At 32.6% G+C, this 16,219-nt stretch overlaps 1 protein-coding gene across 1 annotated transcript; it reads right to left on the bottom strand.

Annotated features, from left to right (window-relative positions):
- Positions 1–7,639: 7,639 nt before the first annotated feature.
- Positions 7,640–12,857, bottom strand: LOC111022850 (ATPase E1-E2 type family protein / haloacid dehalogenase-like hydrolase family protein). Its single transcript, XM_022300128.2, has 4 exons — positions 12,087–12,857; positions 11,236–11,881; positions 10,684–11,040; positions 7,640–10,379 (listed from the first exon to the last, which is right to left on the bottom strand). Exons 1-4 carry the CDS (start codon positions 12,302–12,304, stop codon positions 8,325–8,327), a joined length of 3,276 nt encoding a protein of 1,091 aa, XP_022155820.1. The 5' UTR covers positions 12,305–12,857; the 3' UTR covers positions 7,640–8,324.
- Between the last annotated feature and the right edge of the window lie 3,362 nt (positions 12,858–16,219).

Here is a 16,219-nt window from a genome sequence, read left to right as displayed (position 1 = left end):
TGAAATTTTAAATATCGAGTAGCATTCTTTCATGCATCTAAATTTTAGAATAGTTTATTAAAAGTTAAAAAAATATATTTTTTAATCTATATTTGATATTAAGAAAAAAGTCAAATTCAAAGAAGAAACCCAAAAAAGAAAGAAAAAGGACAAAACTATAGTATATTTGTCATGTGTAGACACTTTATAGATGGATTTAAATTTGTTAAATAAGACCTTATTTAGAATGTTAATTTACCGGACATAAAAAGTCTAGATTATTTAGATTATGTTAAAAAATATAGTTTTTATATTTTTATTAAGAGAAAAAAAAAACAAAAAATTTAAAGAGCGAGGATAATTGAACAAGAAGCCTAGAATTAGATATATAAACCTACCTGTTGGCCAATGGGCCATGAGCCCACTTTATAGAAAAAAAAAAGGGTGCGGAATGACTAAAATTAATAATGCGTTTTAGAAAATGTCCAAACCTATGAAATATTGCAATAATGGCTAATTGATTTTTTACGTTAAATTCTAAAATATTTTGTAGACAAATATAGTCTTGTAACCAATTAAGTATATATACATAATTTTAGGGATTTAGGATTTTTAACTAATAGCAAAAACAACCGGCCTTCATTTTAGGGGATCAATTTTATCTAATCAAATGAATGAAATTTAAATAATTAACTTAAATCTAATTCAAAATTGATAATCGAATTTGAGAGTTGATTTAAGAAAAAATTATTAAAAATGTGTTGGGGTAGATTTTAAAATTTACCCCTCTAAAATTCCAAAATAAGGAGATAAATAAGATTATTACTAGGCAAATGATAAAATTTACTTTCATTTGAGTTAGAGGAGTTAGGGTTTTAGGAGTCTCACCTTCTTCCCACCTTTTGGTCTCACGCAACTTCATGCGCACCACAGCCATCGTCTTCCTCACGAAGCAGATCCGCAAGTCGTCATCTCGCCACTCACCTTCAAGGCCACCATATCGTCTTGCTGCTCATCTCACGAAGCAGATTCGTGCACCGCTCACCTTCACGCCGCCATCCACGAACCAAAACCAGACCCGTCGCTACCGCACCCAACCGCTGTCACCCTCCCCGTTGGCCGCAACACGTACCATATTTGCTTGATACACCACGTCCCAAACCAGATCTACCGTCCCGTCGTCCAACCAAATCCGCCCAAGGCCAATACGATCCCCCGACCGCCCCAGACCAGATCCACCTATTGCCGCTTTGATATATTTTCGATCTGCCGCTCAACTTCCATCTTCTAGCAACTGTTCGAGGAAGGTAAGACCCTTTGTTCAGATTTTGCGTATTTTAGGGGTATTTAAAAATATATTTTTGATTTTTCCTATATTTTAGGGTATTTAAAAAAATACAAGTGTGGGACCGACATGTCTCTTTTGTTTATAACTAGATTTGAGAAGTATATATCTACGCAACAGACTTACTATGATTTAAAGTTACTGGTATAACATGACGTTCAAAGGAATCGTACAAAATCAACTTAGAAAGTGAAAAAGGGGTATAGATGCAGTAGTTTATATATTTCTTGTTTGTTAATTTTTACAGTAATATTTACAAATTAGATTCACTGAGCTAACTGTACTCGTATATTTTAGAAAAAAGAAAGGGTCTCAAGATAGTTGAAGAGGAACGTATTAAGGAGGTAATTATTGGTATATATTTGAGTTATATAGTTGTATATACATGTATTGACTTTCGTATTTTGTTAAATCTTGAATTGGTATATACATGTATTGACATAATTGAGTTTCATGGTGGTATATACGTGTATTGAATTCTAATTTTGATTTTTCTTTAATTGGTATATACATTTATTGACCTTTTAATTTTGATAAATTTTCTAATGTTTTAAAGGACGATACAAAGTCTAATAAAGAGAATGAAATAGTGAATAATTAATCCACCGATGAACATGAGAAAAATAACTCATCGTCAAAAGAAGTTTAAGAAACTGAATATGATGACGATACACGCCCAAAGACTACAAATTTAAGAGGCATCACCCATTTTCCTAATCGTTTTGATTTAAAGGTTGTTAGTCTTCGATTTTTTAATTTACTTTTATTATAGATGATTTATTAAATGATAAAGAAATAGGAAAACAAGAATACAAATAACCTGTGACAGAATATACTCCTTAGTGGTTAGGTATATATACCAATTGATGCAAATATGTATATATACATTAGGAAGATATAGTAGAACAATTACAGAACGATGAGATGAGAGATGAATCGTTGTACACAGAAATACAAAACAAAGTAATTAAAATAATTAACTTGAAAAATCTCTTGAACGTAGGAAAATCATTTTGAATTCAAAACAAAGTTTGTTACGTAGTTGAATATAAGAAAAAACCAAAAAGACATAGAAGAAGGTATTGTTGGAAAACTACGTTCTTTTGTAAAACTTCTAAAATACCCTTTAGCCATTTATGCAAAATTTAAAACTAATAGACATTTTCTAAAACGGGTGGCAAAATTTGGTCATCCACTTAAATTTCCAAAAAAAAAAAGGCGAGGAATGACCATAAAAAAGAAATGAAATCGTTAGAAATAGCTAGGGTTAAAAAATGGTCAAAAGTTTTTCTAAATTACACGGCTAAATTTGATTTCCTAGAATTTAGGGAGGTGTTTAATTCCATATTTGTCACTCCACATATTTCATGCCCGTAATTGCCCTTGCAGCCAGTTTTACTCATCCACGTTTCAGCCTCCCACATTCGACAAATCACATGTTTGAAATGAAATCCCTAAAATCTCTTTACAAACTAGCAAGATGATCTCGATTTAAAATTGAAACCACCGTAACTACCAATTCTACATAATCCCTAAAATTTTTCCACAAACTTCGACTTAATATTGAAACCACGTAATCTACCTATATCATTCAAACTATTTTAAAATATTATTAATTTCTTTTTAACAAACATAACTAATTGGTCAATAAATTCTACTACATTCAGCAATTTTAATTATGATATCTCTTTAATATTCTTACACAAAATTTCATCAATCCCCACCCATTTTTATTACATTGTTTGAGGAATTAAACCAAATCAACGTGGGAACATTATGCAATCATTTCTAGCAACAATTTTACATGATGGAAGTTGGAAGGAGTAGGAAAATTATCAAGGGTTCATTGTTGGCACGTTTCAATTCCACCTTACAACAACTCAATGAATGTATCTCTAGAGATCTTCATTTTCCAGAAGGAAAAAAAAATTACACGACTTTTACTGTCAGTAGATAGGGACGTGGCGTGGGCGTGAGCCATATCCCTTTTGTCGGAAGTCATGTGTAGCGATTGCTGCATAGTTGAGGATACTAACCTTGTATATAACACCATCTACGGGGCAATGGAAGTGCAGACGCCGCTCAGAATATAGTTTACCTTACTGACCCCATATATAACACTATCTACGGTACGGGACAGTGGAAGTGCAGACGCTGATCAGAATACAGTTTACCTTATGAGGAAGAAATTCATTAAGGGGGTCAGTGGAACAATCGTACGCCATCATCACGTCTTTTGCAAGTAGGATTATCGATAAAAATCCAGGAACCATACGTGCCTCTACTTACTCTGTCTTTAGTTTGTCTATACGCGTATTTACTTTATGTATTTATGCAGGGACGTACACAGCACATGAGGTTGATGGTGATGGGAGGTATAAATTTTTATTTAGGAAGGAGTTAGGGCAAAAGTAAGTTGCCTTCCCTCCCATAATGATGGATCCTAACATGGTATTAATTTTCATCTTCTTTAATGCAACTACCCCATTTATATTTTTTAAAAAAACAGTACTTTCTAGTTTCAATCTTATTTTTTATTCATTTTCCACTTTTCTAAATTGATTTATGTTTTTTCGTCCATTTTGCATTTTGATTTCAAAGTATGCATTCAACAGATTTTATCTTACAAATTTTGAAATTTCTAAATCGACGTGTTATTTAAAATTGGAACTTTATAATTTTGATTCACAATCTTGTTTTCTAAAATTTAGGATTTATTGGAGGGTATTTTCGTCACAAATTTATAGGGGTAATGGTTGGATAAATTTACCTATTTTGCTTGGAAGGTAAATTTGGTCACATACAATCTTGTAGCTCAACTCTAACTACCCTTTAGCTATATTTTCGTGATATCTGATTTTTTTGGCCATTTTTCAAATCAAACTATTTCATGCCAAAAAAAAAAAATGATGTGTTTTGAAAAATGACAAAAAAATATTTGAACGGTGGCTAACGGTCAATTATGATTTAATTTTTAAATTTATTTAGGACAAAAATACCCCTAAAATCAAATGGCCAAAAGCATCGACATTCTACCTTTTGTTTATGACCGATATACCCTCATACAATAACATCTTTAGGAAATTCTCTAACCAACTTATAATTCTCAATTTTTGTTTTGCGACAAATATACTCTTGAAACAAAAATAGAATCAGTATTTTAAAATCTAACTCATTTAATTATTTGAAATGGTAGATTTAGTAAAAATATCAAAGATTACATTTTTTGAAGTTCTAGATTTTGGGAAAATATTGTAATAAACCATAAAATAATAATTTAAGTTGCAGTAAAAAAAATCAAATATAAATAAAAACATATGTAATTTAATGTTAAAATATTAAGATTTAATATAGAAAAATGAGACTCGAAATCGAAAATGAAATTTTATGGTTTTTAAAATATAGGGGAGTAAATATATTGAGAGCAAAGACTAAATAATCGTAAGTTTTTCTTGCCTCAAAGTGTAAAGTCCCTGCCGTGTGTCTAGGATGGATATGTGCTCTCCATTACAAAGTCTATGTAGAGTGTGTGATCGTGCGTCTATGTCTCGAGTGACTCGAGTGACAATCACATTTTTTATTCCTCTGTATATGGACCTATCTACATGCTATATCCACAACTATAGACAACAGTTTTAGGGTTCTAGGATTTTTGAAATATGGAGGTAGTAAGTATATTGAGAAATTAAATATAATAATCATATCATGTTAGGTATTTTTCTTCCCCAAAGCACAAAGTTTTTTCTTCTTCCCCAAAAGCATATCGCCTTTCTCTATACGATCTTCTCTTTCTTTTATTTTCTGAAGAACACGTCTGTTGGTGCGTCTAGAATGACTATATGCTCCCTATTATAGAGTCTCTATTACTTGAGTGACATTCACGTTTTCACTTCCGTGGAATTATCTACAGGGTCTGTATCCACGAAGTCGTTGGCCATGTCATTTGAAAAGTGATAGGACTCGCATTACAACACTATGATTTACATTTCCACGATCATAGCAGTAGGAAGAAGATCAAAAGTTTTGGTAGGTGAGACAATAGATTTTTCCTCAACCTCGAGCATAACATGAAGATCCCCAAGGCATATCGTGACGGTAACAAATTTATCAATAATTTCCTTATCTGACAATATCTCTCTTAACGACCTCAACGAAGTTCAAGAATGTGCGTACCAGATGTGGAATAGTATCATTTTCCCAAAGATAACTACAAACCAACCTCAGTTGAATCAAATTACAAACCTTAAAAAGTTCGAAAATAAGGGAAGAAAGCATGGAAGAATAATAAGTATGGGAAATTAATTAGTTTTATTTTGTAATTTAGTAAGATGGGAAGATATTGATTTGACTTTGAAACATAATCTAAATTAGTTGAACGGCTAGATTTTAAGGTAAAGATTTCATGAATTTAGTTTTGAGTTTGAAACAGAATCTGTGAGTTGAGTTGGACAATGTGGGAGGATAAAATGAACAATTGATATTTCGACAGTCCCATAAAAAAAATAATGGTAGGTGGATGTGGGTAGGGCGTAAATACGAAAATTGATCCGTTGTACCATTTCTAAGAAACAAGTATCGACTATTATTGACAAATATAAAACTCATGACCATTTTTCACGGAGCCCATAAAATTGGGTCATTGCTCAAGTTTTACCAAAATAATAACAATAATAATAATAAATTAAAAGATTAAAAAATTAATAAATCAATAACTAATCATTTGTAACATTAGTTAAAAGGTAGTAAATGATAAATTGGACTAATGTCACTAATATCTTTGAATTACCTTTATTTTAATGGTAAAAATCTTATCTACATAAATATGGATAACACATTTTAATGGTAAAAAATATGGACGATACAATCAAAACTGTTCATTGACATATTTGTCAATGAGCATAGCTCAACGATAATTGACATCTTTATCTTAAAGTTGGAAGTTCGATCCTCGATGTCCCCAAATTATTGTACTAAAAAAACATATTTATCGTTATTATTATTATTTTAGTTGAGAATAAGATGCTATGTTTGAAACTCGTCTTTTTTTTCCGAATAAGAGAATTCAAAATTTCAACCTTTTTGATCGATGATTTGTCAAGCTGAATCATTGTTAAAAATTTAATCTCCAATTCGCACTTCGTTGAACTAAAAAAAACTTAAGCTCTAACTCCTCTGCTAAAAGGAAAAAAATTATTATATGTATTGAATAATTTATAACACCAATAAATTATTTAATCCGAGAATTTATATGGTTGCTTATACGTACAAAATAAACCCTCAAAATTCACACATGAAAACCTTCAAAATTCGAATGCAAGTGCTTCGTATCCTAATTCCTAACGGTGGATTTCTATATCGACAACTGCGAAAAGGAAACTAGAGATTGAAGTATTCTTGCGAAGGAAATAGCTCTTCGACAATTGATCATCGCCATCGGTACGCCATTTTTTCCCCCCTCTTTTCTTGGTTTTTTTTCTTCTTGTAGAAACAAGAAAGAAGGCAACATTCGTTTACATAGGAAAAACCAAGAATTCAATTCGTATGAATAGCAAATCCTTGATGATAATTGATAATAAATTATCCCTAGAACAACTTCAAGTGAACTACATTACTTTTTGCAATATTGATACACATACAGAAGGCATGGAGTTTACAAAAATTCATGCCCTGCTGTTTGAAGGGCAGCAATAGCTTCATGCTAAGATTCATTAATCTTAGCCTCTTAGGTCAAAATACTATTTTGATAACTGTAGTTGTTTTGTTCATTCGCTCCTTCTACTTTTTAAATGTCCATTTTGGTTACGATACTTTCAACTCCGATTCATTTTAGTCCTATACTTTCAAAGTTCGCTTTGGTCCCTATACTCTTATAAGTGACCATTTTGATCTTGGCTGCTACATTTTAATATGATATTTGTATACAACGGAGATCCTTTAATATAAAGTTATGGCTACCTTTAAGAAATATATAATTATAACTATAGTGTCGTGTTGAAGTTGCGAAAAGAATGAGATAAAAAAACAAATGAAGGGACTAAAATAGATAAAAGTTAAGTAAAAAATCAAAAATGAATATTTTGAAAGTAGATGGACCAAAATAAACAGAAGAAAGTATGTCGACAAAAATAGTATTTCAACCTTAATTTTATTATCAATGGTATTTATTTTCCCAGTTTGGGGGATTAAATCCTAAGACCCCAAATTGATTTAGAATCAACCCAAAGTTAGGAGCGGACTACCTCAACGGCGACTCGAGGTAAGAACTAAATTCCTCCTTAAGCAGAATAATCACAAAAATGGGGCCAGGCTCATGGCTTGCGAAAGTGAATTTTATTAGTTATCAAAACCTCAAAAATACAATACAATATACTGAATGAGGCTGTTTGGGCCTAATCCCTTTTCCTAGTAAGATAAGGGTTTTCCTAATTGGAAAATAAAGATATATCTAAAACGAGTCAATAATAAATTAAAGACTTGGCCTTATATCAAATAACTAAACTACCCTAACTAACTAAACATGACCTAAAAGGGCAATTTGCCCTTAAAATTTGTAAAATTACACTGGAAAGTTTTATCTAAAGATGCAATCTCCCATTTGAAAAGTTGTTGGTGTAGATAGATATGAGGCTCTCTTTCCTTCATTGAAGATCTATGCCATTTCTAGCATATTATTATCCATTTCTTGATTTTCCTGGTAGCTGTTTGACTTGAAACCTTGGCTGGATAATTCATATCATTCTCTTTATGATATATGTATTCTCGTGGGGGGTGGGGGGTGGGGGGATCTCTCTTTGTATTCTCTGTGCTAGATCCTTTGTTCTCAGGCAGCTGATAAAACGAGTTGAAGAACTCTTGTTTCTTCTTATTTTATCAATGAAAAATCTCGTTTATTGTTTGAAAGATGTATGGGCTAAGGATTGGGGCATGGAAGAGTTGGAGTTTGATCTAATTCTCATGAGTTTTTTAATAGGTGGGAGTGGAAAAAGGTTCAATATACCGATCAGCTCTTAAAACACTTGATGTAGCTAAGGAAAGGCTTATCAGAAACAGGCAAGAATTTGACAGTCCAACCAATTGGCCAAGACACAGCTGCAATGGCAATGCAAAGTCCCCACTGCCAACCATTTAGATTTACTGTATCTGCAAATATCTTTAGGAATTCTACCATAACAACTTGTAGAACAACTGTTATTCCCACAATCCCAAGAAATAAATGATTCTTTAGAATTCCTTCAAAGACGTTCCTTTTCTCTAGTTTCCTTGCATTGAACTCATTAAAGATTTGGCAGAGAACAAAAGTGTTGAAGATTAGTGTATCATTTACCCCCTCACTTACATTGAATATGGTGCTTCCATGGAACTGGAAAACTAAGAGTACTGCTATTTGGTATAAAGCTTGAGCTAAAAGGTTCCTCCACATGACATTTGTTATAAGGGGTTCTGTTCTTCCCACTGGAGGTTTGTGCATTAGTTCATCATTTGGTCTCTCAGTGGCAAGTGCAAGAGCACCCAATGTATCCATTATGAGATTTACCCATAATAATTGAACTGCTGTTAAGGGAACTTCTCCAGCTGATACTGCTGCTACGAAGTTAATTGTGAGAGCTGCTACGTTGACTGTTAATTGAAATTGGATAAATTTTTGGATATTGTTATATACACATCTTCCCCACCTCAAGACTGTGGCTACTGTGGCGAAGTTATCATCCAATATAACTATGTCTGAACTCTCCTTTGCAACCTCTGTGCCTTCAATGCCCATCGAGAGACCTATGTCGGCTTCTTTAAGAGCCGGAGCATCGTTCGTGCCATCTCCAGTTACGGCCACGACATGGCCTTTTTGTTTTAAGCATTGGACCATCAAAAGCTTGTCAAATGGAGTGGATCTTGCCATCACCTTGATTTGATCAACTCTCTGTAGTCTCTCTTCGTCTGAGTAGTTTCGGAATTCAGAACCTTCTATCACTTCTCCGCTGCTTGCTGAGTTGTGGTGATCAAAATCTAATATTCCACATTCTGTGGCTATAGCTTTTGCTGTGAAAATGTTGTCTCCTGTGATCATTTTGATGGAAACTCCAGCTGATTTACATGCTACCACAGCTTTTTTTGCCCCCGGTCTACATGGATCCTTAATGCCAACTATTCCCATTAAAGTAAAGCCATCTTCTTTCAAGTTTGAGGCAATTGGTGTGGTGTTGTTTTCCTCTTCTTCTGAGATTTGTCTATAAGCAAAGGCAATGCATCTTAGGCTACTTGCTGCCATTCCTTGGATTACATTCTCAATTTTCCTTTGGTTATCACTATCTAAGGGATATGTTTTACCATTTTTTTCTAAGTAACTTGAACACATTGAAAGGATCATCTCAGCAGCTCCTTTCCAATGTTGATAGATTGTGTTATCGGCTATTCTTTTTACCAAAACCCCACTCCTTTTCTTCTCTGAGTTGAAGGTTTCCACATGAAGAATGGCGTATGATTTCTTCAACTTTTCCATGTCCATACTAAATTCTGTTACAGCCCAAGAGAGAATCGCTTTCTCAGTTGGACTACCAGAAATTTCAGTTTTGGATTCTGATGATGAAGATTTGTAGACACTTCCTGTTGTATTCAAGCCAACCCCTTGGTTTATTAACTCATGAACACCCTCTCCTATGGTATTGGAAGAGTTTTCCTCCTCGAAGAATTCTTGGCCAAGCCAAAATTTGGTCACTTTCATTTGGTTTAGTGTTAAAGTACCTGTTTTGTCAGTGCAAATCACAGTTGCTGATCCCATTGTTTCACAAGCTGACAGATTCCTCACCATTGCCTGATCTGCCATCATTCTCTTCATAGAGTAAGCTAGTGTTAGTGTCACAGCCAATGGCAAGCCTTCAGGGATTGCAACCACTACTATGGTAACTGCAGCAGCAACTATACGGATAACTGCATTGAGCACATCGTCTACATCCGTTTTTCGACCTTTGTACTCCTGATTCCCAAAATCGTCTGTTGTGTTTCCTGTGAAGTAGCGTGCTAACATCACAACTAAAACCAGGAAAGCAACAGAGAGACCTACCTGTTAAGAATATGAATGCTATCAGCTTAACCTTTTGGGATATAGCGGCGATTTTAATATGGTACTAGAGTAAGATGTCCTATATTTGTCATATCATCACCAATTCATATGGATAAAGTCCTATATTTGTCATATCATCACCAATTCATATGGATAATCACTTTTGGGTCTTGTAGTAATTTTTAAGCCAACAACCTAGCGAAAAAGACTGTTAAAGAATATGAATTAAAAGATTAAATTTATAAGTTATAACTGCAATCTATCATCTTAAGCTTTTGTAGGTTTAGTAGTGGTTTAATGTTACCTTCCCTATAAAAGAGGTCAATTTGTTAAGACGAACTTGTAATGGTGTTTGTTCCTCAGAATCCCGAGATATCGAGCTCATCATCTCACCCCATGCTGTGTCCATTCCCACTGATGTCACCAGCATTTGGCCATGTCCATTGACTACTTTTGTTCCAGACAACAAGAAGGGGTTCTCTGTGGAGTTGAGTTCCAAATGATCACTCTCTCCTGTCATGCTTGACTCATCCACATGCAAAGAATGGCCATTTAAGAACAACCCATCAGCTGGAATTTGGTCCCCTAGCCTTAGAACCACCACATCTCCGACCACGATATCGAAGATGGAAACTTGTATGCGTCTTTCATCTCGCAGCACCTGTTCAAGAGAATATGAAGAAAAGATTCAATATGAAGAAAAGATTCAATTCACTGCAACCTATCAATTTAAGCTTTTGATTTTAGTAATAGTTTAAATAGGATCGGAGCAAGAATACTATATTCAAACTCTTGCCGTGTTTAAGAATAGGAAGAAAAAGATTAAATTTATCATAACCTATCGACTTAATACTACCTCCACTTTGATATTGTTACTTATTTTCGATAGCTTCTCGAATTGCATCTCCTGTCTGAAGTTACTGATTGCTGACACCACAACAACCAACCCAACAGCTACAAATATGCTCCCTCCTTCATACCATCCTTCTTGAATTCCATGTTCTTTTATTCCAAACCCAAGCGCCAGAGCCGCACATACAAGTAAAATGAGAATGGTGGTGTCCTTGAAAGCTTCCACAACAAAATGAAAGAAACTCTTTGGGGGTCGCTTGTGGTAAGTGTTCGAACCGAACATGTCGCGACGCTTGCTCACATCGTCACCATTGTCGTTGATTCCATTCTCTGGATTTGTTCCAAGAGAAGTGGCAATGGCTGCAGCTTCCCCTAACTCACGCAGAGCCACCATGTTTTTGTTCTTCACCATTTCAATCAGCTTCTTCTGATCAACTTTGCTGCAGCTTATTTCATTAACATCAACCACATCGGACTCTTCCTGTAAGATCTCAAAGTTGACCAAATCCTGTTTGTCGGATATAATATCTTGATCGACGAGGGAGATCAATCTCTGAACGAACGAGATCGTTGCGTAGGCAACGTGCCAACGTTTCAAGGCTTCATGTTTGCTATTGATCTTCATGGTTTCTATCGTCCCTGCAGCGTACCTGTTAAAAGTTTGATAAACGCTTAGATTAACCACAAGGTCCATAACCCATTTAACATGATATCTAAGCAAGAGGTCATGTGTTCGAACCCCAATGATTTTATTATCTCTCCAATTAATATCGATAACTAGAGTGTTAAAGTATCAAAAATATTATATCTATCGTAACCTATTAGCTTAAACTTTTGAGTCAAGTGCAAGAGTACCTTGGCTCCATATCGATCCCCATGTAGGAACCGAACTCGAACATGCCGGAGTTGTAATAGTCATCCCTTTTGGACACGGCAAGAGATAGCATGGCCCGGATGGAGTATATCGCTGTAAAGGCAAATCTCCACCTCCTTCGAGCTCTGGCGCTATCAAGAAGTGAGATTCCATGGTCAATGGATTCGTACTTCCTCATACCCGTTGCTGTTTGCTTCATTGTTGGGTGCCAGAAATTCCTAAACTTTGTGGCCGACGAAGCTTATTTATATATATATATATATATATATAGATATCTTTCACAGGTTAAACAAAGACTTGTTGTAGCAGAGTAACTTTATTGGTCAATTCTTATGAATCAAACTCAAATAATATCGAAATACGAGCTTTCAGGAAAAATCTGGAGAGATGGAACTCCAGCCAATTCTTGGCTTATATCATAATCTGAAACTTGTACTGTATTTGTTTGATTTCTTGTTCCAGACAAATTCACAGGTGGAGTGGGGACAAAGTATTTGTGATGTTATTATGAACAGGTGGAAAATTCAGCGAAATGGCTGATTTGGGTTTCTTTCGTGCTGTCGAATGAATTGAACTTGGAAAAGAAACAGTGAAAGATGTTGGTGTGAATAGGTGTGGGGTGGCCCTTAAATTGATAAGAAAGGATGGATCTGAAATGGAAACGTGGAGACCAATATATGGTTAGTCAAACTCGATTTTGCTTTCTGAATTCAGATAGAAAGATTCTTCTTTTTTTCCCTTCACATTTGATTGGTCAATGTTTTTGCTTTTGATTGCTCAAATTACCAACCAAAAAAAAAAAACTTTTAATATAAGATGTCACGCAATTGGAAAAATATAATAATATATATATTTCATAGGACTTGAGATTTGAATTTGGTTTTTATTTGATCTACAAAGTTTCATCAATGAATTGTCACGCAGATCACCATCGTTCTCTCTTCCCTTCTCTAAGGTAGGAGAACAGAGAGTGGGGAGGTCAAAGCGAAGGTGAAACTAAGGATAAGGGAGGAGAGAGAAAGGAGACAAGAAGAGAAAAGAAAAAATGGCATGAGATAAAACAATAAAAAGAATTTATAAAAGTTGACACATCATTTTTTTAGGCTAAAAATAGAAACTGTAGGAGAGGGAAGAAAACCACCCACGAATTGACTCGACTAGACTCAATTCGGGTATAAATGACCTACTTGAGTTAGGTTGTGTTTTATTCATTTGTCGTAAAATCGACCCGACCCAATATTGTTATACTCTTTGTTGGGTGTGATTGATCAAGGAAAAATTGGTGCATGGTGTTTTAAGTTTTATTATCCAATTTATTAAATTAATGAAGATTTTCCAAATTTTAATTTAATTTATTTTTAAAAGTATCAATTTATTAAATTACATTTTAGAAGTAACCCGTAAATTAGTGATTATGGGTGGCATAGATACCATTAAAAAAAATGAAAATTTATTTTTGATTACCACGATAATTTGTTTCACCTCAAGAATATTAGAAATTTTATTTTTTTTAATTTTCTAATCTCTTAAAAATGTCATGTATTTAAGGAATTTAATAAATTCCCAAAAAAAAGAACCCTGCTTTTCTTTTTTCTTTTTTCTTTTTGTTAGTGATTCTTTAATTCATGTTTTTTAAAATTGTTTGTTCGGTTTTTTTAAAGCTAGTTATGGTGAGAAATTTCGTGTATTTATGAAATTTTAGCAAAAATTTATAAAGAAAATACTACCCAACCTCGAAAATTTAATATTTATTTTTAAATTTAGAAAGCATTATAGTTTATCTTTACTTGGTGGGTGTACAAGATTTAAGAAATATAAAAAATAAATATATACAACTCGAAATGAGAGGATATTGTGATTTGAATTCTAAAAAAGTACTAATAACTCTTTTCAAAAATTAGATCTTCACTGCCATCTAGATTGTTACAAAATGAAAAGATGATAAAATATTCAAATTTCGACCACATTAGTTAAATAAGTTACAGCCAACAAGATATATATCCCACAAAATTACAGTGTTCAAACAAAATCATATTGCCTCCTATTCCAATTTACTATTTGTAAGGAGAGTAAAAATAATAATAATTAAATAAAATAGTAAGAACTTCAAACCTTATACTGAGTTAAATGAGATTTTGTGCATCCTTTGGTTCTCAAAGTCTTTTCTTTTGCTTATTTTCAATACAAATCAATCTCTTTATATAGGCCAGAGATACTTTTCAACCTAGCTTTCTTAATTTCAAATTTCAAACTTTATTCATCAACTCAATTTAATTTTCTCTTATTTCTATTATTTTTATGATTTTAGATTTTAACTTTTTTTTAAGTACAACATGTTGGGAGGGGATTTGAGCTATGCGCGCTTTGACATTTTAGATTTTAACTTAAAACAAATGAAGATGTTGGAGTAATAAAAATAAAAATGACCTGGACAAAATATGGTATCTACTTCGTTAGTTAAGGGATATTTGGTAGCACTTCGGCTTTTGTTTTCTTGTTTTAAAAATTATGACGGTTTTTGTAAACTTTCTTGGGTAAGTCCTTCACTTTCTTAAAAACATATTTAAATTTTTAGAAAAACTAAAAAAAAGAATTTTTTTTTTTTTGGTTTTCAAATTTTACATTAGATTTTGAAGATGTTTATAAAAACTATATAATAAGACAAAAAAAAATATAGGTGAAAGTAATTTTTCTAAGCTTTATTTTTAAAAAAGTAAAACAAGAAATGAAATGGTTATCGGGGACTAAGTTTTTCACCTTTCCAGAAAATATATTTGAATTCTTAGAAAAATTTCGAAAAAAAATTAATTTTTCAAAAACTATTTTTTTTTTAATTCAAAATTTGGATTGGATTTTGAAAATGTTAATAAAATATTTATAACAAAAGAATTACATAGGTGAAAGTAATGTTTCTCAGTTTAATTTTTTAATATTGAAAAAAAAAACGAAATGGTTAATCAATTTTTCTTTTACTAAATGCCACATAAGTTGGTAAAATGTGAACTTTTTCTTTCTAATATTAAAAGTTGAATGGATATTTTCAAAGTTGAGAGTAAAATCTTTTGCCACTTAATTATATTCAATTTTATTTTTAAACGTTTAAACTACATCAATTTTATTTAAAAATGTAGGACTAAGTAGCATTAAATAATTATTTACGAAGAAAACTTAATAGTGTGAAGCAGGAGAGTAGGTACTGGGGCAAAACTTTCCAATCATTTATTTGATTTAATAATAAAATATTATTAAGTATAAAGTTATTTGATTATTTAAAAGGAATCCAAAGTGCTACCCACAATGGCCAAAAAAGAAGGAAATAAAGTTTCCACGTCTAAAAAGTCATGCACCACACAGGGAGGATTAAAATATTTACTAGTTAAAATACTATTTTGGAATCTACGGTTTCGGTTTTAATTCATTTTAGTTTTTGCATTATTTTAGTCGGCGTACTTTTAATTTTGGTTCATTTATTCGTTGTACTTGAAAAAAATATTGACTATTTTGGTAATTATTTTAGAAATTTTAACATAAATTCTACACTTAACAAAAAATTTTCAATATAGAGTCATGATTACGTTTTACGAAATATGTTGAGTATAATGTTGTATTGAGATTGTAGTAGAAAAAATGAGACTAAACGAACAAATATTTTGAAAATACCGAGACAAAAAGGAACATTTTAAAAGTACAAGTATTAAAACGAACGAAAACTGATATTTTAATCATATTTACACTGAGAGTCCAATATTGTACGAATACAAAAAATCATGAACTTGAATAACAACATTTATGATTTATTGAGAGGGTATAAAATACTTATGTATTAATTGAAATACTTTTATAAGTTGTTTGGTTTCTATCATTTTGTAACTATTTGCTTTACATGTTATTCGGTAACAAACCTTAGGGTAGGCTATTTGCTTTTATAACTAAAAGTTTTTTGCTTTCTATCAACTACTTTTCTTTATAATTAACCAAAACTAAAAGCATATTTTACTATTTATAAAAGGAAACGTGAAATAATAAACAAGAAAATGGGACCTGTTTGGTAGCGTCTCCGTTCCCGTTTTCAATTTTCTTAAGAAATCTAAGTATTTTACAACTAATTTCATTT

Source organism: Momordica charantia (assembly GCF_013281855.1).
Source record: "Momordica charantia cultivar OHB3-1 chromosome 9 unlocalized genomic scaffold, Mcharantia_2.0 BLBB01000009.1, whole genome shotgun sequence".
In the NCBI taxonomy this organism is placed as follows: Eukaryota; Viridiplantae; Streptophyta; class Magnoliopsida; order Cucurbitales; family Cucurbitaceae; genus Momordica; species Momordica charantia.
The sequence above is the reverse complement of the archived record's forward strand: the minus strand, read 5'-3'. Positions and strand labels throughout refer to the sequence as shown.

What these genes read in the sequence shown, in the direction of transcription:
- LOC111022850 (XM_022300128.2), bottom strand. Translation starts at nt 12,304, where the DNA reads ATGAAGCAAACAGCAACGGGTATGAGGAAGTACGAATCCATTGACCAT. An exon ending in GGGATCGATATGGAGCCAAG is followed by an intron (nt 11,882 to 12,086) that starts GTACTCTTGCAC and finishes AACTTTTAACAG; the next exon opens with GTACGCTGCAGGGACGATAG. An exon ending in GTAACAATATCAAAGTGGAG is followed by an intron (nt 11,041 to 11,235) that starts GTAGTATTAAGT and finishes TCTCTTGAACAG; the next exon opens with GTGCTGCGAGATGAAAGACG.